This window comes from Phocoena phocoena, chromosome 16, assembly GCF_963924675.1.
Source record: "Phocoena phocoena chromosome 16, mPhoPho1.1, whole genome shotgun sequence".
NCBI classification, from domain to species: domain Eukaryota; kingdom Metazoa; phylum Chordata; class Mammalia; order Artiodactyla; family Phocoenidae; genus Phocoena; species Phocoena phocoena.
In genome coordinates this window covers 72,562,909-72,590,818 of record NC_089234.1, presented here as the reverse complement: position 1 = coordinate 72,590,818, position 27,910 = coordinate 72,562,909, and the positions used below count along the sequence as shown (strand labels likewise).

Genomic DNA, 27,910 nt, shown 5'->3' with positions numbered 1-27,910 from the left:
AGTAGGGAGAGTAATTGAGTGTTGGTGCAGGGAAATGTTGCAGGTCGGTAGCACATAATATTGTTTGTTATGTAAATCATAATAAAATTTGGATCATCTCAGAGTTATCAACTGAAGGTGCTAATAAGATATCTTCTTCAACAATAAAATCTCATAATTTTCAAAGCAATGCCCCCTTTCCTGCTCACATTTCATTAGGGAAGGGTTTTATACCGTTAGGCATATAAGTACCATGCCACATATTTCCTTTGATTTTTAATTTCTTATTTGTCTTTGTCTTTTAACAAGTATTCTCTGAAGTACTGTTGGCCCAACTGTATATATGTGAACAGTTCTGAACTTGAGAATTCAGTAATTGTTATTTGTCTTTGGAAAATATTTTTGTGAATATTGGTGGCTTTTTGTTTTGAGGTTTTACCTTCATCATATATTTTACTTCAGTAACAATATGCCATGGTTTATATTTTAGTAGCTAGGAAGCTGAGAGGATATTTAAGATTTGTCACCTAAACTCCTAAAAGTGGGCAGTAAAATAGGAAATATTAAATAAAGTGGTGTGGATTGGAGACTTTCGTACCGATTAGTATGAACATAGGAGAATTTTGGAAATAGGACTTGCAAAAACTTTCATGTTTCCGTGTCTTTCTTATATGTTCTTTCCAAGCTGTCTAAACTAGTGGTTAAGTTTTTAATTACAGTTGCAAAATGAAAATTTCTAAAATTTCCTGAGGAATCATTTATAATATTTAGCAGATATGGCCTAGTTTAACTTTCAGAAGTCTAGCTTCAAACTCCTTTGCTGTATTTTCTAATTTATAAGTATCATTGAGAGACTCTGCTGTGAAAAATATAACTTGTAGAGATGTGATGAGTTTCTGCTAAATTTGCTGTCATTGATTTCCAGGTTTTAGAATTTCTCTTGTGGCCATAACGATCTAAGCTGACAGTTTGCCTTTTTTTTTTTTTTTTTGAGAGGAACAGTGGAGTGACGGCAAAGTGAATACATCTCATTTTAATTCTTGCCTTTCTCTTTTCAAGTGTTATTCTCTCACAAGCTGTGGAGAGCATCTGTCCTCACTAGGGAGTTACCATGCTGCTATGCCGTACATTCCTAATACTCCTTAAAAGTGACGGAAAACAAACAGATCAAGTGTCACATCGCATGTAAAAGTTTTTCTAAAAAACCAGGAATAAGAGCTTATCACATTGTTGTTTATCTTCTCTCGTTCTTGGGGTGATGCTAACAATCCAATAGAAGTTTCCCATTGAAAGACAAATACTAACATAATAAAGCAAATCAGAGACATTTTAATATAGTTTATATTAAAACCAGAGTGAAAAAGAAGAGGAGTTGTTTGCACTTGTTGGCCCAGTCCGGGCAAGGGAAATGCAGAGCTCACCCCAGTGGATGTGAGAAGGCTCTGGGGTTTTGGTTGCTTAAAGTCACTGCGCCAGCCGTGATGTGTCCTTGGTGCTGTTACAAAAGCCAATGCTGTCAGCTTTCACGGAGGGATGGAAAGGTTCTACAGACCTGAATCCGTTATGCTGTCCCACTTACTATCATTTCCTCCTCACAACTCTGTGTGGGGGACACCTCCTTCGTTCCAGAGATTGAGGATTCAGAAAATTAAAGTTGTTTCTCTTAAAGTCAGTTCCTAGCCGAACAAGCAGGGGCGACTGCCCCAAAATCTGTGCCAAAGTCTGGAGGGCTGTGCTGGGTGATCCAAGGGGAGTGGGCTGTGCGGTGTAGAGGAGGAGGGGTAAGTGCTTAAGAGAGACCGGGAAGCAGATACCAGTCACTCCAGTGAAATCCAGAGTCATCTAACACCTGTATTCTAAGATGCAGTGAACAGTATGTTCTGCAGAGGATATAAAAAGGGGACACAGTGTGTCCCATCAGATCAAGGAGCCTGCAGACTTCATGAGAATGGTAGGTGTGTGGATGATAGCGGAGCCTGTGACAGGGCTCTTCGGGGATCAACGGTGATATGTATACTTCGTGCTGGAGGGACCTGATGAAAAGTGAAATTTGGGTTGACGTTAGGTGGCGCAGATTGGCCAGGTGGAGCTGAAAGGAGGAGCAGTGCAGTGTCTGATGGCTTCAGGCACAGAGGCGTGGAGATGGGAGGTCGTAGGACATGCTGGTGTAATGGTGAGTGTTCAGGCTGGGCTGTAGTGCAGATTATATACAGGGAAAGAAGGGAAGTGAAAGAGAAACGGCTGGGTGCGGTCCCAATCACGAGGGCTTTGGAGAGTACAGCCAACAGTCCATGCTTTTAATTCTGTAAGGTTGGAGAATTATTGGAGGTTTGTGATGAGAAAGGTGATTTGAAGAGAATTATTTTAACCGCTAACTTCTGCTGTGTGAGAAAGTACACTTTCTGTCACTAAAAATGTGGCAGTCTTGATGACAGTTTGGGAGGCGTGTTCTACAGAGAAAGCATCCTGGGAGTAGGAAGTTTTAGAATCTGTGGTCACCTACACGGCTCGGACTTTGGTGTCATCTCCACTGCAACTGGGCTCTGTAAGATGTGCCCGGCCCAGTGGGGACCCTCAGTGAACCTTGATGAAGGACAGGAAGGAAGGCTAGAAGTCTGTTCCATTCCAGGTCTGAAGTTCTTTGATAGAATTCTAGGAGTTCTTCTGAAATAAGATTTCATGTCATCTGTTGAATGAAGATCTATTTCTGTAGCAGAATGATAAAAGGATTTTTACTCTAATAAAATATATAGGATTTTTAAAGAGAACTTGGATTCAGTTGTGTCTTCTTTCACAGACCTTCAATTCTTTGTTACTATTTTCTCCTGTGTCTCTTATGATAACTGAAAGAAAGTAATGCTGAACACAAATTTGGTGTCATCTTATTGGTTAGCATTCATGTGTTAAATATTCCTGACACTGTATTCTAAAATTTTACCAAAGCATATGTACACATTCTTTGAATGCAATTCCAGGTAGGTTCACAGGCTCCACAAGGGTAATCCATCGACCTCCCCTCCCTAATAAGAAACTCCGACTTTAGAATGAGGCCGTGGTTTACAGAAATCCCACTTCCGTAGATTTGAAGTTGGCACAAAAACAGATGCATGTATGTAATTTAAAACAGTGGTTTTGGTGGAGGAACATGCAAACAAATGCCTTTAGAGGTAAAAGTTGTATAGAAGCCAAGGAAATACTAAAGAAAGTTTTAAGTGCTGCTGAATCCACACATATTTCTCAAAGGTCTGATAAACATCACAGCACATTTATCAAGGAACATCACAAGGTGCCAAGATACTTCCAGTAATGTACCAGAGTAAACATGACCATGTGGTGAAAATGCATTGGCAGAGCCAGTGGGCGGGGAGAGAGAGAGAGACAGAGACAGAGACAGAAATGGGGGTAGGGCGGGGAGAGAGAGGGAAGAGGAAAGAAAAAGAAAATAAAGAGAAAACTGTATTACGGTTCTACTGTAGTTGTAAAATTGACTTGGGTTGAACAATCAGAAGTCAGTCTTTTCAAAACAATGTCTGCGAAGATCTAAGGAATATGGCTTTTAACCTACGTAAGGCACGGAGTCCACCCACTAAAAGTTAGTGCTTTTGTGGAGAAAGAGGCAGCCCAGGTACTGAATGCGGGGTTCTCCACCACCCCAGGACTCGGTGGGGCAGGTGTTCTATCAGTTCTATCTGAGGGGAAACAGAATGCACTCCAGATGCTTTAAATGAACTTGAATGAAGGAGCTACTTAGAGTAGACAGAGTCAAGGGTTAGGTGCCAAGGCACAGAAACTGGCAACAGCTGGAAGCCATGAGCGCCCAGGGGCTGAAGGGGCAAGGGGAGGACCGAGTAGGGCAGGAGCCCCGTGAGAAGGGGACCATGACGAGAGACTGCTCAGCGCGGCCCTGGCCATGGAGCCAGGCAGCGACTGCCACAGGTGCTGGCTCAGCGTCCCAGGCGTGAAGCAGTGGGGAGGAGAGACAGAGCGCAGGCCCGGGCGGGGCAAGTGGAGCATATCCACGTCCCATTTCCTACTCTTTGACTTCTCTCCTGAGAAGACAAATTGTTACTGCCATGCTGGTGAAGCTCTTTGTCTGGAGGACACTGTCCTTTGAGGTTATTATTTAGTTATATTAATGGGTGGTTTAATCACCCCTGAGAATGATGTGTCCTTGCTTGGTGGAGGACATGGGAGAATTCTTTCAAGAAAGAGCACTATACTCCCACTACCAGGATTGCTTGTTTCCATTTATTTTGGAAACAATTGCTGAAGAAAAAGAGAGATGTGGCCATAATTGTTTGAAGGAATTTCATGTGTTGTTAGTGGTGGCCATAAACATATGGGCTTCGCCCGACTGTCTGGATGCTGTTCCAGCTGTGTCTTTCAACTGCAGTCAACCCTCTCATCATATTCTTGCTTCAGTTTCACGGGGGAAGTCTGTGTTCAGAGCCAAAGTACGCTGATAAAATATTAAGGGTAATGGCACAACAACAAAAAAAGAGGTAAAGTTCAGAAAACGCCTGGCAAGAAGCCTGTCGCAGAATTGTAAAGGAGGAAGAAGGAACTTTTCTAATTGAGAAAGCACTTTGTTGTTATCATTAACATTTTTAAAGGTCTCACTTTTTAAGAGAATTCTTTTGAAACGTTGTGCTTGGAAAACAGGGGGCTCTGACTTAAATACATTTTGTTTTAAAGTATAAGGATCTAATTGGAGCAAATAGATTTCAGATTTACTGATACAGATAACCTTTTAAGGTATGAGTATTTTTCCACATTATAAATGTATACTTCTTCATGGAAGAAAATACAGAAAAGTTTGAAGCATAAAATGAAATAAAAATTACCGGTGACCCTGTTACTTAGAAGTAATCACTATCAATTTGGTGGTTTTCCTTTTTATTCCACTGAATATATGTGTATCTTAAAACATGAAATTATGGTATTATGAGTCTTTGTTAATATTTCTGTTGCAGGAAGGGGGACCCCTTCCAGGGCCCAAGAGTGAGCTCTTGTTTAACACTCGGAAATGAATGGTCCGAGGAGACACATGTGTTGACAAAGCAAGAGACTTTATTGGGAAGGGGCGCCCGGGTAGAGAGCAGGAGGGTAAGGGAACCCAGGAGGACTGCTCTGTCATGTGGTTCGCAGTCTCGGGTTTTATGGTGATGGGATTAGTTTCCAGGTTGTCTCTGGCCAACCATTCTGATTCAGGGTCCTTCCTGGTGGTGCACGCATCACTCAGCCAAGATGGATTCCAGTGAGAAGGATTCTGGGAGCTTAGTAGGACATATGGACTGGAGTCTCCTATTTCCTTTTGACCTTTCCTGAATTCTTCCAGTTGGTGGTAGCTTGTTAGTTCCACATTCCTTACCAGGACATCCTGTTTTAAGATAACTCATGCAAGTGGTTACTGTGGTGCCTGGCCAGGGTGGGCGGTTTCAATCAGTGTTTCCCCTAGCATTTCCAAATTGCTCTCCAGGCATTTGCATCAATTTTTATTTCCATCAAAAATATGTTAGTTTGTCTAACTAAATCCTTATTAGACTTAAAATTTCAAAAATCTTTCCCAATTTTATAAATAAAATATTATTTCGTAAGGTTGAATTTTATTCATGTTCATACATTTATTGGCTATTTTTCTATTAAATTATTTATCCACATCTTTTGCCCATTTTCCTGTGGGACAATTAGTGTTGTTTTTGTTTGTTTTTTCCCCCTTGCTCTAGAGGACCTCTTTGTATGGAAACAAATGAAGAAGATCAAACTTCTTGTTAGAAAAAATAGGACATATTGGTCACCCTTATCAGATGATGTTTATCTTCTGTGATTTTGGGGGAGAAGGCCCTACATTCTTGCTCTCAAAACGCAAGCCAGTTTTAAGATGCTGAACTTTCAACTTTTTCATTAATTAAGATATTTAAGCAGGAGTATTACCTTTGGATAAATGTTTAGTGAATCCTGATTTAGAAATTGTTGGGCCTCAAGGTAAGTTTAGATATTTTTATTAAGAATAATAAAGGACCATTTTAAAGTTATTTGATAATTGAAATTATATTTCCCCCCGGAAGATAGAAATCTCTTAGGACTGAGAGATTAAGACCCTTGGTTCCTACTTACTTGAGAAACAGTTACCAAAAAAGTATGAGAAAAACAAGCACTATACAGAATGATCCTGAGTTGGAGACAGGGGTATGACTGTTGTTTCAATGTGTGTGCATAAAAAACTATTAACAATCAGCTGTTCAGCTTGTCTGTAGAAGGTGGGAAGAAGAAGAAGGAATCGGTAGATAGGCATTTTCCAGATAATTTTCTTTCAAGCTTATTTACCAAATATTAGGTACTTTCAGTTTTTGTGAGAATTACTTTCTCGAGATCATGAACAAGATTGAGACAGTCTTTAACCCCCAGAGTTGTATGAACCCTTAATTAACTGCCCTTCAGTGCATTCTGTGAAAATTCCTCACTAGATCTTACAACACAGATGAGAAAGGTGGAGAATTTTAATGCCACCCTCAAGCTGGTAAGTTATTTTTAGAACTGAACTCCTAAGAGTTTTGCTGTTTTTTATGTTAACCCTTAATTGTGCCTCAAATATCTTCATAAGATAGTTTCTGTTTTTTTAAATTTCTCCTCTCAGTAGGCCAGAAGTAAAACAAAGAGACGATGTATGTGGTGTGACAGGGTCACATCTTCATTTACCGGGACTTCCCTCATGTACTGTGTGTGAACTCCTCAATGCATGGTTACTTTTCTGTGACTGCAACTAGCAGCTATGTGTTAAGACTGCACGAATGGTCCCAGCTGTTGTAAGATGGAACAGTCTGCCCTGGCCACAGATTACAGAGTTTTGGGTTTTAGACCACAGGCAGTACCGCTGGGACCTGCCATGTACACTGTGATCATCAGTATTCCTTGGAGAGAGAATGAAGATTAGTCACTTCTGGCTCTGAGAAATTCTTGCATAACTTGCTTTTATCTCAATGCAGTTTCCTGGGGATGCTTTATCCTGGCACAAGCCTCCGTCTCCACTTCAGTGCTCCCTCTTCTATCAAATGGACCACTGAGTATCGGACTGGAACTCGAGTTGCACTCCAGAGGGCCGGTATTCAGTCCAGCTCTCTTTTACATGCCCCTTCCTCCTCCCGGGTCCTTGCATTATTGCTTTGGTCATGCCCTGCGGCTTGGGCTTTGTTCCTGCTGTCAGAAGAGTTGTCCATACAAATGTGAACGTTCTCTCTCGGAGTAACCTAGAACTGCTCATGCGTGCTGTAGACCTGTTATGTACCAACGCTTCACACGATTCCAGATCTCTTCCTGGCACTTAGTTTCCTTTCCTCTGTCTTCTCAGAGTCCTCTTACTTACTTCTGAAGTATAGAGCTCGGATGCCAAAGGCTTCAGGAAACTAATTGAGTTAGGCTTTGTGTTTTTAACTTTCTTTTTTTACCCTCCATATTCCAAAGTGAGATTTCTCTTGTGCTTTGGATTTTTTCTCCCTCGCTCTACCTGAACAGCAACTCTGCAGTTAGGCATGCAGTTCAGGTTACACTGTGTAAGATAAGGTGGTTGATAAAACAAGGTCAGTAACCCTTTCCCAGTGCTCAGACTCCTCAAATACATCTGTCCTTGATTTTCTCATCTCTTATGCTTCGAGCTTGCCTTATACTTTGTTTGCATTTCGTTAGTTTTCTCTGAGATTATTTCTGCGTTTTTACTGAGCTCCTAAAACTCTCTTTCTGATTAAATAAATAGCTTTGATAAAGCACATAACAGAAATCTTAACAGAAAAGAAAGAGGTGCCTGGTATACTTCCTTCCTCTCTTATGCCTTATTTACTCCTAAAGTTGAAACATCAGTAGAGAACAATTATAACAGCATTATTGTTGTATTTTGAATTCTTTTATTGCTGATTTTGTTGGAAATGCTGGTATTTCATCCGCAAAAGCTCTTGTATATCTTCTAGCTAGCTTTGGATCTTCTCAGGCTGATAGCTCTTTCCTACCAGCTTGATAAAGAGTCCATATGGTCCATCTTGGTATGTGAACACACCCTTCCTTGTGTTCAGCAAGAACTTGCTTGAAGTGCTCGTTACCACAGTGGTGAGGGCACTTCATTCCAATCATTGCCGAATAGTTGAACTGAAAAGTGTCTTGAGGAACTTGCCATACGTTCTTGTCTTTTGATTTGCTTGTGTCATTCATGCCACTGTAAAGTCCAGAATGCACTTTCTCTGTTGAGTATTGTTTCATTCTTCCAAATGGAATTTTGATAGGAAGTTGTCTAGGGGCATCATGGTATATAAGCTGATGGTGGGTACAGTGGAAATATTTTTTTCTTGTGAAAACTAAGTTTTTTAATTTAAAATACATTGGCTTTTTCATGTCTCACTGTCCATCCCTCTTCTCGTTGAGTAGTAAAGAGATTCATTTTTTGTTTTAAAACAAGGTAAATAAGGATGAGCTTACGCCATATCCTAAAGCAGCATAGTTGGTTTAGAGAATGCCTGCAACAGGCGGGTTTGTTCCTCTTATGCCCAGTTATAATATTTGACTGTTATGGCTGTTCACCAACATTTTGCCTTAAGTACTTAGAGCTTGGGCTTTTCCACCCCCTGTCCAAATATACTCCTTGCTCTTTTATTTTTATCCTTACTCAGTTTATTGGAATTCTTATTGTCAAAGGAGCATTCCTTGAAATAATCTGGAGTCTGCATTACTGGCTACAAAATAAGCTTAAAGTGCATTGATTTCCTGTTACTCTGTTTCGTTCTTTTAAAGTCATTTCCAGTCAGGTTTAATGAGTCAGTTCAGGTTTTCCCTATCTCTTGATAAAATAGATATCTTTACTTCAGAAAAAGTGGTATTGCTATGTTATTTGACCCGTATCACATTTTTGTCTAAAAAGGAAAGCCTGTTTCTCAAGAAGTTAGAGGGAAACTCTTTAATTTCACAGAAAAATAAGGGCTGTGGCCAGTTGACTGCAAGTTTAGTTCACTTTCGCTGATCAGCAAGGCGACTTTCCAGCCTAAAGGAAAAGTGATCAAAATAGCAGACGTATTGGATGGGGTCTAACTTTGAATGGTGACATGGCTCAGTAGGGTTTGAGGTAGAATCCCATCTCCCTCTGTGGTCGTCACTGCCTTTCTTATATGCCTACAAGCACCTTCTGCAGAAGGTGGCAGTGGGGGTGAGCACTGAATTTCACCTGCTTTGATACACACTTCCACATTCCTAGGGTGCACCGAACAAAAGGAAAGCCTGAGCTGCCGTCTGTGAAGCTCATCTTCCTCCACTTAGAAGCAGGTTGCAATTTCAGACACATTTTTGTGGCTCCCTGCATCTTCAGGTTCTTGGAAACATTTTAGACGGTGTGAGCCACTTCATGAGATACCAAAAAAATGGGAAAATACACCTGTTTATGAGGTTAGTTTTAGTTAAGAACCCGATAGTACTGCTTTACACCAAAGAAATTCAGATTTATAAGACTGTAAAAATGATCTGATCAAACTCCCTCATTTTTTTTTTTTTTTTGGAAGAAGGTATACTCCAGAGATTCAGTGATCTTTCCAAGGTAACAAAGCTTGTTTATGCTGAATCGGAATTCAGAGCTTAGTATCATGGAAGTAGAATCCACGTATTCTCCCCACAACATGAAGGTAATCTGTAGCCTAGGTAGAAGATATTGAAACTTAATCCCTTCTCTGTGGTATCTGCTCTCTTTTCCTAGCATCTCCCTATGTGATCCAAGTCAGCCAGTGCCCTTGAGATGAGTGGGGATTTTTCTGAGACAATGTATATTGGCTGTTCAACAGAATTCCTACTCTAAAGCCAGAGTCTTCCTTACATAAAACATTTGGCCATACTACTTGCCAGCGGAGGATATAGTCCCAGTGGTTGGAGGGAATTTCGGAGGAAGTTGAAATTCTCTGCCTGTCAACACTGACCACTCCTAACAGTGTTGACAGACCTGGCCCCAGCCAGTGTCCTTGGTTAGACAGGTTTAAAGGCTAAGACTCTATAGGAAGAACATGAAATAAAAGTGAAAAGAGTTCCAAGCCAGGAGAAAGTGAATTCTGTCCAGTGGTCTCTTCTTATGGATTTAAGGCCAGTTTGACACTTTTGTTTATATGCATAAATGTACCAAAAGCCATCCTGATGTTAGGCCATGATACGGAACTTTTCCCCATAAACAAAAAAACCAATTTTAATATGATGTCTTTTATTTTGGGGTGTTGAGGGTGGGAGGAGTGAGTTTAGTCAAACAAGGGGTTTTCTATTATTTTCTCTCTCCAAGAGAGCATGCTGAGAATGAAAGCATTGCTTTGAACTTTTCTGAGGCAGGAAAGTACTTACAAATAGATCATTGGTGAAACATTGATGGCTTAAATTCATCATGTGTCAGTAGTATCTTACTTTCTGTAGCATAATAAATACAATGAAATGCCTAACGTGAGTATTCTCTATAGATTTTTGCTGTGGGATAGGAATGAAATGGAAAGGATATTTAATCTTGAGGAGAGAAGGCAAAGACAATAAAATATTCACTAATGCTTCCAGGAATGGGAATGTTTCCAAGGATAGAAAACCAGAAGAGGAGAAACCAGAGTTTGAAGAGATAATCTTTTAAAACCATAATTTAAGCTCGTATAAACATCCCAACTCTTTGAAATATTTATCTTTCTGACAATACGGTTTTTAGCATGTTCTTATGAAAACATTTGTTGCCTTACCAAGTCCTTACGAATTTCCACATGGAGTCATAAAAAAATCTCTTTTCGCCCAAAGGTTTAGCTAACTTTTGCAGGGTACACATATAAAATACCCATATCATACCCATGTCTGTACAGCTTCATATTACTTATTGAAGGTTGGATCACTGTCTGGTCTTCATAGGATGACACCAGAGAGATGAGAGCAGGTTGATGGGACAGGAATCTAAAAACCCAAAATCCGGATGAATATCTGACAGTTCTCTGTATTTTTATAGAGGTACTGAAATCTTTGAGTGCCTGGTACATAGTGCCTGGTACATAGTAGAGGTTCAGAAAATACTTGCTGAATGAGTGAATGCTTTCCTGTGCAACATTCCCTGGCACTAATAAGCAATAGACATAGCAGACATTTAGTCAGGTAGTACTAATTCTGAATAAATATTCAATATTCCTGAATGAAGATTAAGGTGTTCAAAGATTTGAAATTAAAACTATTGGGAATATTTTGGGAAGTGCAGGACATATGGTCACCTTGGTTGTGAGGTTTAGCTCTTTCCACAGATTTGGATCTCCTCTCTCTGTATTTTGCCATCTCCAAAAATAGGGGCGCCGTCAATCTATTCCACAACAGTTTACTGAGTATCTACTACTTACTTTGAACTGTGGAAGTTACAAAACCAGTTAAGACAATTCCTGTGTTCAGAGAGCTTGAGGGTTGATTCAACAGCAGTCAATATTATTTTTAGAGCAGTGTCTTAAAACTTTCATGCCCAAATCAGAGTTGTCCTTCAAAGCAATTTGTTTTGGGGAGGAGGAGACTGCATACTTATTTCCTGTTTCTCCACCATCTTCTAACAGTTCTTTCCCTTGTTTTTATGTTTATTAATATAGTTCATACTTTGATTTTTCATCTCTCCATCAAGTATTTCCAGAATGGGTCTGAATGAAACCTTAGTCCCTTGTGGTGCTACATGGACAAGCTTGAAGGGTAAACTGTAGCACTTATTGAAAGCAGAGAACAGTATTTCAGGATTTGAGATGAGCACATTAAGTTCAGCCTGGAAGAAGAGCCCACTCACATCCTGTAGATACCTTTTAAGCAAGAGCAAAGAGGGAATGAATACTACAGGCAACTTCAGCAATCTAAACCGGAATTTTGTCATGTTTTGCTCTGTACTTACGAGACTTGATTATTTAAAGCACCGTTTTCCAAATGAGTGTTGGTTTGGGTCCTGGAGACAGTCTGATGCTGTTGGTGACTACTGTGTCTCTCTTTTGTGTCCATCGATAGTTTATATTTTTGGCCACTAGATGGTGCTGTTTCACCTTGAAATAAAATGTATACATCTATTTTAACTGAGTCTTTTGCTTTTTATTTTGTTTATTGTTCCTTTGATGCAGAGATGGTGGAAAATCAAATTCCTTCTTAAATTGGATCTGAGGTTTCCTGTCTCTCTACAGATGCATAGGAATTTTAATGTGATTATCCAGCCTGTAAAGTAACAGGTTTTCAGATTATCATACCACTCAATACATAGTGTTAATTTATTTTGTGAGAAAATACATTTTTTTCCTATAGAAGCATTTTATGTTATATATACTTGGCTGATACGTAAGAGATTACAGTTACACGTTTTATGTGGCTTGATCTGCTGTGTCCTATTCTTGATTTAGGAATCACTTGGGAAAACAACAAAATGCTGATTGCCGGGTCCTGGAGACCCAGGAACATATTTTAGTAAGTGCTACAAGTGAGTCTGATGAACGGACATGTGAGTCTGGACTACAGCAGCACCAAGCTCTAATCTCCCACTGCAGCAGTGAGCATTTCTGGTAGACATTAATGTCAGAGCCTACAGTAATTCAAAGTTCAAGAGAGTTGAGACCAAAATTTTGAATGTAGACAGCTCTTTATGTAAATATTGCCTCTAGGAGCCATAATGGATATAATAAGAATTATTAAAGAGAATGTTTGGTTACTTAAGTATGCTAAGGTTGGCGAGAGTCTTGCACAGAAAAGGCGGTCCCTGTTAGGACGCCTGAAGGAGCAGGTGGACTCCACATCATGCAGCAATAGCGCGGAGGCCCTCCCAGCTTGTGGTGGTTGGACAGGCCATTTTGCCCTACGTTTATTTAGCCCCTCACCTCGTAATACCTGATACTTAAACACTTCAGAAAGTTTTAACCAGCATTAAGGTCTTTGATCTTCACAGCATCCCTTTGACAGGGCAACTGTCAGAAGAGGGATTAAAGAGCAGACTAAGGAAAAGTGCCTGAGGCAGGAGCAGCTACCAGGAGACACAGTCTGGGGAGAGGCCGGGGGCCGGAGGTGAGGGCACCATCTCCGATTAGGCCCCGATGCTGGGAGGCCTCCCCAGGAGGCCAGACGTTGCCGAACTCTGAGGCTCCACGTGCACTCTTGTTGACGAGGATTGCCCCATCCTGTCCTAAGAACGGGGAGCTTTAGAAAATGGTTTGCTCCCTCTTCGCATCCTTCATCCCTTTCTCTGTCTCTCTCCCTCCCTCTGTCTTTCAATCACATCTTATGAGTCATGGCCTTGATGACTGTGAGGTAGAGATGGGTAGGTTAAATCACAATATGAGGATGCACGTGTAGTTCGATAAAATCTACACCAGGTCAGTTTACTTTCTTATCCTAGTTTGTCCTGCTTTAGAAGGACTCAGGCAGAACTGCTTGCTAATTGTGAAAGTTGCTCAGCAAGCACTGGCTGACTCTGTCGTTGACCTGGGTCTGTGAAGTGTACTCAGCAGAGAAGGCAGTATGTTGTAAGCAGTCGGTAAGCTTGGCGTTATTAACGATGGTGGTGGAGGTGATGATGCATTCTCTGTTACTCAGCTTTCTCACTAAAGCTAATTGCAAAGAACGTTCAGCTTACCCCCCAGGATGGTCTTGGTCTCTGTCAGGCTGACCTGTGGGGTAATAAAACTCAGATAGTTGGGGAGACTTGAAAAGCTGATTCAAGAGAGAACCCAAGAGGCACGTCCCCACGCAGGCCTTGGCTCTGATGTCTCCTCCTGGAAGATCAGAGCTTGGCCAGCTGCCTCCCGCCCTTTAAGCCCTCCTTTCTCAGTGTGGCCTGACGCCCCTGCCCTGTCCACAGCTGGTCTTCTCGATCCTCCGTCTTGTTCTCCTTTTCCTTTTTGTCATAATATTTACCTTCTAATATACTAGGTCATTTATTTATTTGATTGATTTTTGCCTCCCTGCACAAGACTGTAAGCTTCATGCAGACAAGGGTCTTTTTTTGTCACTAACATATCCCCCAGCCCCTGGAATAGTGCCTGGTACATAGTAGAGGTTCAGAAAATACTTGCTGAATGAATGAATGCTTTCCTGTGCAACATTCCCTGGCACTAATAAGCAATAGACATAGCAGACATTTAGTCAGGTAGTACTAATTCTGAATAAATATTCAATATTCCTGAATGAAGATTAAGGTGTTTTTTCTATTAACCTTGATTGGTAAGAATATCTTCTAAATTGTCACATGGTTTAAAGTATGAATCCAGAGTTGGAAGACATTGGATTACAGTAAACAAGCCCTGAATGGTTTTCTGGGGCAAGTTAGGGGCAAGTTACTAAACTGCTCTGTGCCTTAGTTTCCTCTGTAAACAACCTCACAAAACTGTGGTGTAGAGTAAATGAGTCCTTGCATTTCAAGCCTTAGAACAGGGCCTGGAATGTAGCAAGAGATGAATTAATAAACTGAATTTATAGATTCTTTACTCGTTTAAAAATAATTATATGGGGCTTCCCTGGTGGCGCAGTGGTTGAGAGTCCGCCTGCCGATGCAGGGGGACACGGGTTCGTGCCCCGGTCCGGGAAGATCCCATATGCCGCGGGGTGGCTGGGCCCGTGAGCCATGGCCGCTGAGCTTGTGCGTCCGGAGCCTGTGCTCCGCAACGGGAGAGGCCACAATGGTGAGAGGCCCGCGTACCGCAAAAAATAATAATTATATGATATTTTGCAATTAAATTTAAATAGGTCAGCCAGTGTTCAGAAGGAAAAAAAGCATCGATAAATGCACGGTTTGGGTATTTTCCATATTCCTGTTTTTATTACAGTGACAACACACCTAGAATGAATCAAATATTAAATTTATTATGTAATCTCTTTTCTTATAGTGTAACAGCAGTTTTAAAACAGAGCCTGGGAGTTTCATATGAGTCCTTTGTTTTTGATTTCTTATAGATCCTCATATTAAGGTTTCTGGAAAGAAAGAAGATGTTAAGGAAGCCAAGGAAATGATCATGTCTGTCTTAGACACAAAAGTAAGTGAATGTTAAGGACACACAGATGTCAGAACCTTGTCTCTGCAAGGGCTACTTCATGCTGTTGTGAAAGAACCATTTGGAGAAGAAAAACCAGGAGAAAGTAATGGTGGGTTTTGAAATAAGCACGTGTGATTCTACAGTGGATTAAAGTTCTGTTCAAAATTTGAATAGGTTCTCTCATGCTGGGTAATTGAATAATATTCTCTCTCCCCCCCATATAGATATATATTAAAAAATATTGACCCGGATTAGTATAGGACAAGTAATAAAGATTGCAAGAATTAGCATGTTTACCTTTATGATATCAGTAGAAAACCAGAATAATCTTCTGTATAGCTCTGTGTGTGTGATGGCATGAAGTTTCACAATTTGTCTTGTACATTCTGTCTCTCTACAAGTATATGTAGAGAGAGACAATAGAGAAATTAAAATATGTAAAAATGTATACTCGTTTGTGAGAATTTATTTTAATAAACACGTCAAAATCACTTACTATATGCCAGGCACTTAGCTACACCCTTTACAAATATTAATTGGTTTAATCCTTATAACTTTCAGCACAGAGATATTAGGGAATTTGCACAGGATCCAATAGCTGAAAAGTGGGGAGGTGGGATTCAAATCCAGGCTGTCTGGCTCTTAACCGCTATGTTTTGCCACCTGGTATTTCACTGAAATGGTTTCTGATCTCTTCCTCTTTATTTCCTTTCCTGTTCCTTTTTGTTGTTGTTTGTTTAATTTTTAAGAAATATTCACCTTATAATTATTAAATATTTTAGGACATCCAAAAAAGGATATCTTCTTTTCTCTTTTTAGAGGATAAACTAAAAGAAGAACTAAGTTTAAAATCCAAAGTATTTAATGGATATAAGTCTAAAATTTAAGAATTCAGAAAATGTAAACCTATTGATATTTTCAACATCTTGTCGTATTTGACTTTTTAATTTTACTTTTTAAGGACTGAAGAATTTCAATATCAATTTTATGAATGAGAAAACATTTCATCTCAGTCTTTATAATTTTATAGCACTGCATTTTCCCAAATTAAATACATGGATTCCAGTCTGACTGTAATTATACATTATGTTTTAGAATTTTACATTTTGCTTTAATGTAACTAACAAATCTTACACTCCGTATTGGTTTTCTTAAGCCTTTTTACTGCTAGAGATGCATACTTTGTGGTATCTTCCTCACTCTTACTCCTACCGGCAAGAATAATTTATTTACATCGTAAAATTTGACATACAGTGATAGAGAAGTTGTGAAATGTTTGTAGATACTTTTTTATTCCATTTTGAATTTTATTGTTATTAATAGTTTTCTATCATTGTTCAGCGTTTCTACTAACATACATGTATTCACTCTTGTAATTATTTTCATCTGTTTTTAGTTATTTGAATTCTGTTTCATGAATAATATCTATTAAAGGAAAAATGAGTAATTTTTTTATAATTATACCTAATTTTACTTAAATACTACTGTCCCAAAAATTATCTTGGTAAAAAGTATATCTTTCTATTTTTTCTGACAAATCTGTCTTTAAATGAAAATTTTTTTTATTAGCCAAGGAGAAATAGATAGAAATTGAAAAATTTATAGATTAAGATGATCTTAATAAGAAATGTAAGATTTTCCACTGGGTCACTTTTAGTTAATCCTATTCCTTTGGGGGAAAAGTGGTTTTTAGGAGTTGTTCCTTCTGTTTTCATGCATCAAGTAATAATACATTATTTCCACGTAGAGCAATCGGGTCACCTTGAAGATGGATGTTTCACATACAGAACATTCTCATGTAATCGGCAAAGGTGGCAACAATATTAAGAAGGTGATGGAAGAAACAGGATGCCACATCCACTTTCCAGATTCCAACAGGAATAATCAAGCAGAAAAAAGCAACCAGGTGCTTTGTCTTTTCACATGAACTTTTATGGGACAAATTAAAGCTTGAATTTTCTGTATGCATAACTTTTTTGGGAGATGAGAGCAAAAGAGTAATCATGAAGATGGCATTTAGTATGGATTTTATGTCCCTCTCCAAGGAGACTGAAGGTGCTCTTCCTTTTTAAAGAGATGAGTTGTAGATGGGCCATAAATCCTTGATCTCTAAATGGTTTGTAGAAGACAGGGAAGGATATCATGGCAACATAAAACGAAGTCCCTACGAAAGGCTCCGAAGGCATGTGAGTTAGGAAAGGACCTGAAAGCTTGCCTAGTCCAGGCACCTGTTGATAGCTGGGATTCTGTCTGCAGCATCGCACAGGTGGTCCTCCAGGTTACACTGGAGCACCTTCTGAGAGGCAATGTATGAGTGTCTGACTTCCTCACATTGACTGAATTATGGCTGTTTTATACACATTTTTTTCTCGTTCTTGTGTTTGGAAACAAATGGAACTCACCTGTCTACATGAAAACGCTGTCAGTACTTGAAGAACAGATGGTGTTCTTTGTGTTATTTGGAAGTTTTGTCTCCTCTAATCACAATATAGAAACTATGTTGGCCACAAAGATGAATACGATATAGTTTTTTCTCTGTGGGGACTAATGGTGACAGTGGGACACATACATAAAGAACTAGATAGGAAGCCATGGTGAAAAGCAAGAGCAGTAATCAAAATATTTGATGGCTGATACGGCATGGGCATGGCCCATGAGAGAGTACTGTCCTGGAGCCCCACTCCCTTGCCCTAACGCCAAGAGCAATTCTTTAGTTGATGGATCATAGGAAAGCCCAGGAGATCCCAGGAGAGGGCTGTTGGAGCAGCAGTTTTTTTTGCCAACTAGCATGGAAGTAGTTCATTATTTTGAGAACTTAGTGCGGCACTATCATTGCACATCTCGTATTCAGAGAGTTTTTATAAAAAGGGAGAAAATGCAGTGAACACGAGAAATTGTGAAGAGGGCAGGATGGGCTCATGGGGGCTGGGAGGTTTTAGCTAAGTCCAGGAGGTGACGTTGTTCGGTTGACACACATCACCAGAGCTTGTTAAAATCCAGATTCTGATTAAGTAGCTCTGGGTTGGTGCCTGAGATCCCTCATCTTTAACAAACTCCCAGATAGGCGATGCTGTTTTATCCTGGACGACACTTTGAGTAGTGAGGGTGTAGATAACTGGGAAAGCAGATGTGGGTTCAAGTACAATAAATCTAACTCTGTGTTTTCTTTTTTTGCAGGTATCTATAGCAGGACAACCGGCAGGAGTAGAATCGGCCCGAGTTAGAATTCGGGTAACTGTTTATTACCTTTAGTACTGTAAATCAATGTCAGCGATGTCTGCATCATAAGGCAATAAAAATACCATAATTTATCAATCTATAACCAAATCGTATGTTCAACATGTAGGAAATAGTGACAGAAATTGTATTAATATATCAGAGGTGTTTCTTAGAGACGTTCTGGATTTTATCGGGCTTGATTTCTCTGATGATTTTGAAATGATCAAAAAGACGCCTGAGGAAAAATGCCACAGGCAGCTTAAGTTACAAACTCTCAGGTTTCACAAAAGGCTCCTTTCATTTAAAAAACTTTATATAGTCTACCCAAGCTTGTGGCTGTAATAAAAGCATTATGTTTTAAAATTCCATCTTCAGAAAAGAATGAATGAACTACACACATCTCTAAATGTACAATGACTTAACTATCTGCCCTGTTCTGTAATTTCATTTTAGGAGCTGCTTCCTTTGGTGCTGATGTTTGAGCTGCCGATTGCTGGAATTCTTCAACCAGTGCCCGATCCTAATTCCCCCTCTATTCAGCACATATCACAGACGTACAACATTTCAGTGTCATTTAAACAGCGGTCCCGAATGTATGGTGCTACTGTGATAGTACGAGGGTCTCAGAATAACACAAGTGCTGTGAAGGTAAGTGGTTTAGGTAATTCCGAACATTGTAGGTGTACAAATCACGCAAGTTTTATTTTTAAAGGATTTTAAAAGTAATTTGTTTTCCAGAATTTTTTCTCATAGTACATTCTGGTTCTTAGAATGTGTTGAGTTTTTCCATAGCTGTCAGAAGTGCAGTAGCATCTTTCCCTTCAACGTGGACAGTTACTGTATAGGCCTACTTCTTTCCCACCCTTTTCTTCTAGGAAGGAACTGCCATGCTGTTGGAACATCTCGCCGGGAGCTTGGCGTCAGCTATCCCCGTGAGCACGCAACTAGATATCGCAGCTCAGCATCATCTCTTTATGATGGGTCGGAATGGAAGCAACATCAAACATATCATGCAGAGAACGGGTGCTCAGATCCACTTTCCCGATCCCAGTAATCCACAAAAGAAATCCACCGTCTACCTCCAGGGCACCATTGAGTCTGTCTGTCTTGCAAGGCAATATCTCATGGTAGGTTTACTGAAGTTAATGGTACGATTTTTTTTTTTTTTTTTTTTTTACCTCTTTGGGTACAGTGTTTGTGGCTGCCCGTACTGTACCAACGTGGTATTTATGGAAGCACTTTGAAATCCTGGTCAAATAAGCAACTTACTTGGTAAAAGGAAATAAAAGAATAAGGTACATAGTGCCTCACAGACTTAATTTCAATAGATAGGTGAGTAATTTCCTTTTAGTATTTTTTTAACTTACACTAAGCAACAGAAGAGGTTACATTGAGATAACTGGCTGTATTTTGTGGAAGGTGCTTATTTTTATTTGACATGTAATATTAGTTTGAAGATGGTTATTTTTATTTAATGTGTAGTATTAGTTTGCGTTTGCCTAAAAAGTCTTCTGTTTAAACAGAAAAGTTAACACATTGAAAATTTTACCCTCAAAGATGTAAATTTTGGTAGCATGAAACATTTGAACATTTCATAAATCTCTGATAAAATTTTAAAAATGCTGTTTAAGCCATGAATTTGAGTGTCATGCATTGAAGAAAAATAACAGTTATATAACTTACTACTGCTTCCAGTGTATAATTTTCAATATTTCTACCCTTCCTATATTCATTAAAAAACCCAGTGTGTAGATTGATGTATAGTAACAAAATGGACTGAAATATGGTGGACTCACAAGTATTCTTATTAAAAACACCATTATATTCTCCTGTTCAGGCTAGACCTTTAGTGACATTTGAGTCCATAAGCTTCAGGTGTGACATTTGCTGTTATTAACTTGTAGAATCTGTTCTTGAGAAACTTTCAGAAGATCCAGATTTGTATTGTTGATTCCATTCCTCTGACAGATGAGAACTTGTTATAATCATTAAGGATTATAATATATAATTTTAAGAATTAATTTTTAATTTTCTTAAAAGCCAGGCTTACTTAGGCTACTTTTAATATATGGCTAGTTAGAGAGCATATTTGTATTCAAAGATTATTATGATTTCTCTTCATATTTTCTTTACTGTGCTTTTCAAGTTCTTTAGATATTATTTTGAGTTAGTAAACTTTTCAAGCCATCAGCACAGTTATGAATTCATATTCATACTTTGATCACACCTGCCAAAAATACAGGTGTGCAGTGAGACATATTATTAAACCATACTGAAAGACATGAGGGAGCGATAAATTAAATGGCTTTAACTTACATTTTAAATACCATCACCGGGCTTCCCTGATGGTGCAGTGGTTGAGAGTCCACCTGCCAATGCAGGGGACACGGGTTCGTGCCCCGGTCCAGGAAGATCCCATGGTGCCGCAGAGCGGCTGGGCCCGTGAACCATGGCCACTGAGCCAGTGCGTCCGGAGCCTGTGCTCCGCGATGGGAGAGACCACAACAGTGAGAGGCCCGTGTACCTCAAAAATAAATAAATAAATAAAATAAAATAAAATAAATAAATACCATCACCATTTTTTTATAGCAGTGTCCTTACAAACATCACTTATCCAGACGAGAAATGGAACTTGGTGATTTCATTTTAATTCTAGTATGTTTGATGGTAATTTCTTCTGATAATTATGTACAAATCCATCAAGCTGTACATCGTAAAAATGTATGGGATCTGGTTCCTATACTAAGTAGATTAGGGGCCAGGAAGACAACATCAGAGAAAAAAAGTGCTAAACTCTGCCATGCTAAAGAGTGAGATAGTGAAAAGAAGGGGTGATAGTAGCATTTTACTCCAGGAAGGAGGTAAGGTTTGAGCTGTGTCAGAAGAGAAGTAGGAATTGGGTTGGCAAAGAAGCCTTTTGATGAGTTGATACCAATGTCAGAACCTGTTTAAAAGATAGCCAAGAGGCTGGTCTAGCCTGGAGGAAGGGGCAGACATGTACACATAAACCTGTGATTGCACCAGCAAAGCCGAGCTGAAATGTGGAGATTTTTAAAGGCTGATACATGTTTAGATTTCATTCAGAAGACAACAAAAAGCCTCCACTGTAAATTTTTGAGCCAGGGCACAAGATTAGTATCCTTGATGTGGCTGAGAATCTAGTTCCTGGTGTCACTAACAAAACTGAAGTCAGAAAATGGAGGAATTTTCCAAGGTGGAGAGTAGATAAAGAATTCAGGGCCAAAAATAAACGTAAGACACATGTTTTTGTCATCCAAAAAATAGTTTCTACCCCTCAACATTATTTGCACAGCAGCCTTCTAAGCTATGTGAAGGTATATAATTTAGCTTTAATACTTTGGTTTACTCTTTAAATCTATAAAAGATTGTATTATCTGTAGGCATGTTAAATTACTGGATGTTTAAATGAGTAACTTTTTTACCTCTCACCCTTTCCGTTGTGACATTTCCTAGGGTTGTCTTCCTCTTGTGCTAATGTTTGATATGAAGGAAGAAATCGAAGTTGATCCACAGTTCATTGCTCAGTTGATGGAACAGCTCGACGTCTTCATCAGTATTAAACCAAAGCCAAAACAGCCGAGCAAGGTTGGTTCAGAGTCTGGGCCCAAAGAGAACCATGTATCACCTCACGTTCTGTATAGTGTTATTTTCATATAAATGTGTATTTGCATATACATGGAACTAAATATTCTATATAATAATAATATACATCGTTATATATTATATTTAGTTATTTTATATAAATTTGTAACAGCATTCATTATTGATCTTTTTTTTTAATATATATGTTGGTTTTTGGAGTCCATTTGTAACCATCATTTAAATTACATATATGGGAAGGAAAGAGAAAACATTTTCTTACTAATTTGCAATCTGGTAACTTTAAACGTTACTAACTTGCTGGAGAGTTGGTAAGGCTAAATAAGTGTTGTGTTATGTGCATATGTGTATGTGTACACATCCAAGGCAATTAAAAAAATACTTAGTTTACTTACTAATTGTGAGCCACTGTGCTAGCCCTGGAGATTTAAAGAATAGGCGCCATTGTCTGTCATATATACGTTATTGTTTGTTTTTGGTTCTGGGGTTTTTTTTTGCGGTACGCGGGCCTCTCACTGTTGTGGCCTCTCCCGTTGCGGAGCACAGGCTCCGGCCGCGCAGGCTCAGCGGCCACGGCTCACGGGCCCAGCTGCTCCGCGGCATGTGGGATCTTCCCAGACCGGGGCATGAACCCGTGTCCCCTGCATCGGCAGGCAGACTCGCAACCACTGCGCCACCAGGGAAGCCCTGTCATATATACTTTAAATAATGAAGTATCTCCAGTTCACCCTTCTTGGAACTTCTCCTCTAAGATGCTGCAAAGTTTAATGGGATAATTCTGGCGTTATTAAGTGCTAGTGAGAGTTTGAGGAAAGAGGAGTGTTCCTACATTAAAGCATGTAAGTTGATACAACCACTTTGAAAAGCAACTTGTGATCATCTGCTCACACTGAAAACACGGATACCCTACCCTCAGTGATGCTACTTCTACTTATACATGCCGAAGAAACCTTTGTATCAGAAGCCAAAGGACAAGAATGGTGTTGAATAAAAAAAGCAAGTTGTGGACTTCCCTGGTGGCGCAGTGGTTAAGAGTCTGCCTGCCAATGCAGGGGACACAGGTTTGAGCCCTGGTCTGGGAAGATCCCACATGCCGTGGAGCAGCTAAGCCCGTGCGCCACAACTACTGAGCCTGCGCTCTAGAGCCCACGAGGCACAACTACTGAAGCCCACATGCCTAGAGCCCGTGCTCTGCAACAAGAGAAGCCACCGCAGTGAGAAGCCCACGCACTGCAACGAAGAGTAACCCCCGCTCGCTGCAACTAGAGAAAGCCCGTGCACGGCAACAAAGACCCAACGCAGCCAAAAATTTAAAAAAAAAAAAAAAAAAAGCAAGTTGCATAATAACATGTACTAAATGATAACATTTATGTATATTTTTAATTATAGTAGGTAAAACACCAAACAGTTGTGCCTTCCATTTTTAAAATTTCTAAACTGAATTTTATCATATATGCACATATGCATATGGTATATGTATTAACATGTATTACTATATACAATTTTGTCTGTATGTAAATAATGTGGTATTTAGTGTCCAACGTAAGAAAAAGAATCATGCGTTCTTCAAAAGAAAACTTTAAAGGAGAAGATAGGATTGATTCTAAATGAACTTGATATATTGAGCTTAAAGTTAGAGAATAGAATGTTAATTTTATGTATTGGGAAGCTTCGTACTTTACTAACTTGAGTTGACTAGAGTCACTGTACGTACCAGAAGGAAGTGATACAGTCAGAAGAGACTTTGCGTGTAAAGATGGACAGGCACAGGAAGATTTCTGGAGTTCAGCAAGAAGTGAGCAGAGGTCAGGGGAAAAGAGATTTTAAGTGAGAACTCTGCAGCCTTGCAGCATCCCAGGGCTGTTTAATTATGCCTCACAGGCCCCGAGGCTGACTACTGCTTTAACTGCTGTCTCAGCCACACATTTTCTTTATTGTCCACTGGAGGCTTTCCCCCTTGGGTTCACATTTCCAATTTTCCGGATGAGTCCATTGAAGAAAAAAAGAAGATTTATTGTTTGGAAATTTATTTTACTATAAGCTTTGCCACAAATATGTCATCAATGAGGAAGAGTGGTACCTCAAGGTCCATTAGTTAACTAGTAGACTGTAAATGTCAAATGTAAGTGACTATTATTATGCAGTCTGTATATGGTGACTTGTTTGATTTGTTTTGTAAAGATGAGATAAAGGGGGGAAAGCTTTAATGTAGAGACAAGAGGATATAAACGAGAATGGGCTGTAGAGACAGAAGGACCCAAGTTCCAGTCCTCTAGCTGTTCCTCCACAGCTGTGCTGTGACCTTGGGTAAGGCCCTTGTCCTCACTGAACATGAATAATAATTCCACCCCATGAGGTTTTGCAGGAATTAGAATATATGTGCAGCTTCCATCACAGTGCCTGGGACACAGGACACACCCAGTAAATGGTAACTAACATTTTATGGTTTTGCCAAAAGGAGTAAACTTAGGAAATACGTGGTTAGAATTTGCAGTTGATTTTAAAGCATCATTCATCCATTCCCTGAGTGGAATTCTTATTACCATATTCATTTCTCAGCCCCCTCCCCAATTCATTGTAGACTACTTGCATGTCACTTTTTTCTTTCTCATTATGTGTTTTCATAGTCTGTGATTGTGAAAAGTGTTGAGCGAAATGCGTTAAATATGTATGAAGCAAGGAAATGTCTCCTCGGACTTGAAAGCAGTGGGGTTACCATAGCAACCAGTCCATCCCCAGCATCATGCCCTGCCGGCCTGGCATGTCCCAGCCTGGATATCTTAGCTTCCGCAGGCCTCGGACTCACTGGACTAGGTATAAAATTTATTATTATAGCCCTTCTCAGCCTCTGGGGGATTGCTTATCCAGTTTCCTTTCTTTCTACTGTTCGGGGCTACATTTTAAAGGCTGTTTTTTTCCTCTTCAGGCCCTATGATCAGGTGAAAAGCAACAAAACTCGAATCAATCCATTTTGATTTTTTTGTTAAACTCTATAGATTTCTGTTTCCTAGATTCTTTTTATTTTGGCATAAGTAGTCAAGGTCTGGCTGTTGTACTTTCGGTGGCTGTGTTTGTTCTTCTAAATTAAGAATGCCATTGAGAGTGAAGTGAGCCGGCTGACTATAATTTATGTGTTTGTTCTCTCTTGCATTTGCAATATTGCCCCTAGTCCCTAGAGATAATGATTATCCAGTTTGCTTTTCAAAAAGTAATTGCAGACCTGCATGAGGGGTGGGGAGGAGGGAGGAGAAAGGAAGCAGAACCCTCAGTCCTAGTGGTTAGGCCTGCCTTGCCCAAACACAAAGGAGATCTAGCCTGCGGCCACCATGGGAAACAAACCAACCTGCATTTATATCTAAGGTGAAGAAGAGAAAGATGAAAGAACAACATCATCTTGGTGCTTTAGTTCTTTAAGAAAGCAGGGTGAGCCACTTAATAGGCATGGTGTGATATGTATTGCCTCATTTACGGATTCCCATCTTGTAGGATGAAGTTCATTGCTATGTTACAGTTATTCTAGGTTCACTACTTTTTGCACATTTTTCAGTAGCCATTATATAAAAAGTTAATGCAATAACCCTCGCAGATCATTCTACCAAGTTCAGTGTTGAGACAGAAAAAAATACTCTCAGCAGTCTTTCAAATTTTTAATAGCTATTCTTGCTTTTTAAAAATGTAATATGGTTATAATATGATTAAGATTCCAAGTATCCCTGCCCAGACACCATTACAAGTAAAGACAGATTTTCCTCCTTGGCCCCTAATCTCCCAAAGTTGTCCCTTCCACTGGAGATTCTGAACAGAGTTGTAATAACACAGCAATGCATGTGAGTCAGGACATGCCAATCAGGCAACTTAGCAGGAACTGAGTTCTTCCTGCACTAGAGAGAAAAAAAGTGAGCAAAGATCACAGTGATTTAATTTTAAGATGTTTTCATGGCTATCTCTAGCCTCTAATACTTAATGCTTTAAGTATTCCTGGGAACTTATTTATACAAACTCACATTTCACTTTAGAACATATTTGAAATGCCCGAAGGGAAATTTCATTACTAAATCAAAGATTAAATCCTTAAAACAAGGAAAAAGCGGAAAAACAATTCTTTTTTTCTGAGAAAAGTCTTCATACGCATTGAGATGGACCCAAAAACGTCATGTATGGACAGTCATACATGGTATGAAAACGGTTCCAGGTGGGCCAGCCTCTGCAAATGGACCGAAGGGAGATATTCTGTTGCAGGAAAACGTCCCCCTACTTACTGCTATTTGCAAGTGGTTTAAAAAGAGTTTGTTTGGAAGGAGGTGACAAGTGAATTAGGCAGAGAAATACAAAGTGGGTCTCCACGTGAGCACAGTTTTGTTCATCCTGGCTAGTTGAAGTGATTATGAAGCAACTGATGGGTGCTCTAGGCCCCTGACTACTGTCCTGGTCTGGGCATATCTATCTTCCATTTCTGTTTGTGGGCAAGCGGGGTCCTGTGCTGGAGTTGTATCATGCAGTATTTCATGTGAATATTTGAAAGAAGGTAATCTGTCACTCATATCTTATATTTGGAAAATATCAGACTATATGGATGTGCATTCCAAATGGCAGTATTGATGCCATCTGTATTTTTAAATCTTGAGTTTATGTGTACTGACTTTACGTTCATTCATTACAGGTCTTTTGGGACCCACTGCCTTATCTCTCAATACTTCGACAACCCCGAACTCACTTTTGAATGCTCTTAATAGCTCAGTCAGTCCTTTGCAAAGTCCGAGTTCTGGTACCCCTAGCCCCACATTGTGGGCACCTCCACTTGCTAGTACTTCAAGTGCCACAGGTCAGTATTATTTAAGTACAATCAAAGGTGTGTATTCTTAGGTATTAATCAGTTTTTCAGTAAAATTTACTAGTGGTTCCGTTTCCGTAGGGAAGAACTATATGGTTCAAAGAATACTGCAGCCAAACAAATTCTCCAAAGTGTAAATCAGCTAAAACGAAGCATAATAAAGCAGTGAGATTTTCATAAAAGTAATATGTAATCTTCAAACGTGACAAGCAGATCAGGAAAAAGGGCATGGTGTGCAGGGAGCAGTAGCAAAAGTGCACGAGGGTCACTGACCTGGTAATTAGGAAATGCACGTTCTAGTTTGACAAGTTTGCTTGGTAGTCATATGTACATGCTAAATCTAGCTAGTTTCCTCATTTGTACAGTGAAGAGCTTGGACTAAATCTCTCTAAAATGTTGTTCCATTTTAATACTTCTTCTGTGTTTTTATAGTAATGTGTTAAACCTGTTAACAGAGAGGTATCAAAATTGAATTCTCAGTTTGCAGCAACAAAAATGACTTTTTTTGTTGTTACTGAAAATAATAAAATAATGCTTCTTGATTCTGAGTTTATTCCTGTCTAATGTCTGTCTTCATGAAATGCTGTTGTAGGTTTTTCTGCTATACCACACCTTATGATTCCATCTACTGCCCAAGCCACATTAACCAATATTTTGTTGTCTGGAGTGCCCACCTACGGGCACACAGCTCCATCTCCCCCTCCTGGCTTGACTCCTGTTGATGTCCATATCAACAGTATGCAGACAGAAAGCAAAAAAATCTCTGCTTCTTTAAACGGACACACACAGGTAATGCCCTTCGGCAAGAATCATGTGATCTATGCTGTTTGTAAGAGATAAGCCACTGGTAACGCGATGAATTTTAGAATTGTGACCATATCTCTGTGTTGTTTTCTATTATTATTTCAGTCTCCGAATATAAAATATGGTGCAATATCCACTTCATCACTTGGAGAAAAAGTGCTGAGTGCGAATCATGGTGATCCATCCAGACAAACAACTGCATCTGAGCAGGCATCTCCCAAATCAAACCCTGCAGAAGGTATCTTTCCTTCTGAACTTGAGCCTGCTCTGTTGATTGGATAAAGGGGATTGTAGAAAGTCTGTGCAGTGATTTGAAGTGGGTTTTGCTAACTAGTCATGATTCACCCTGCCTCAAGACTGCAGAGAGACAGTATCTTGAATGAAATTCCAAAGAACATGGTGAAAGAGCACTTTGCCATAGAAAGAACCATTTTCCCATTACATTGGCCCTTCC

General features: G+C 39.6%; 1 protein-coding gene across 1 annotated transcript in view; it reads left to right on the top strand.

Annotated features, from left to right (window-relative positions):
- Positions 1-27,910, top strand: part of BICC1 (BicC family RNA binding protein 1) — a 309,662-nt gene that overhangs the window by 246,613 nt on the left and 35,139 nt on the right. The window contains exons 4-13 of the mRNA XM_065894697.1: positions 14,902-14,981; positions 16,729-16,887; positions 18,159-18,212; positions 18,654-18,848; positions 19,076-19,327; positions 21,675-21,806; positions 24,449-24,635; positions 26,482-26,643; positions 27,245-27,441; positions 27,562-27,694. Coding sequence (XP_065750769.1) covers positions 14,902-14,981; positions 16,729-16,887; positions 18,159-18,212; positions 18,654-18,848; positions 19,076-19,327; positions 21,675-21,806; positions 24,449-24,635; positions 26,482-26,643; positions 27,245-27,441; positions 27,562-27,694 — 1,551 coding nt within the window. The remainder of the gene's footprint in view (positions 1-14,901; positions 14,982-16,728; positions 16,888-18,158; positions 18,213-18,653; positions 18,849-19,075; positions 19,328-21,674; positions 21,807-24,448; positions 24,636-26,481; positions 26,644-27,244; positions 27,442-27,561; positions 27,695-27,910) is intronic.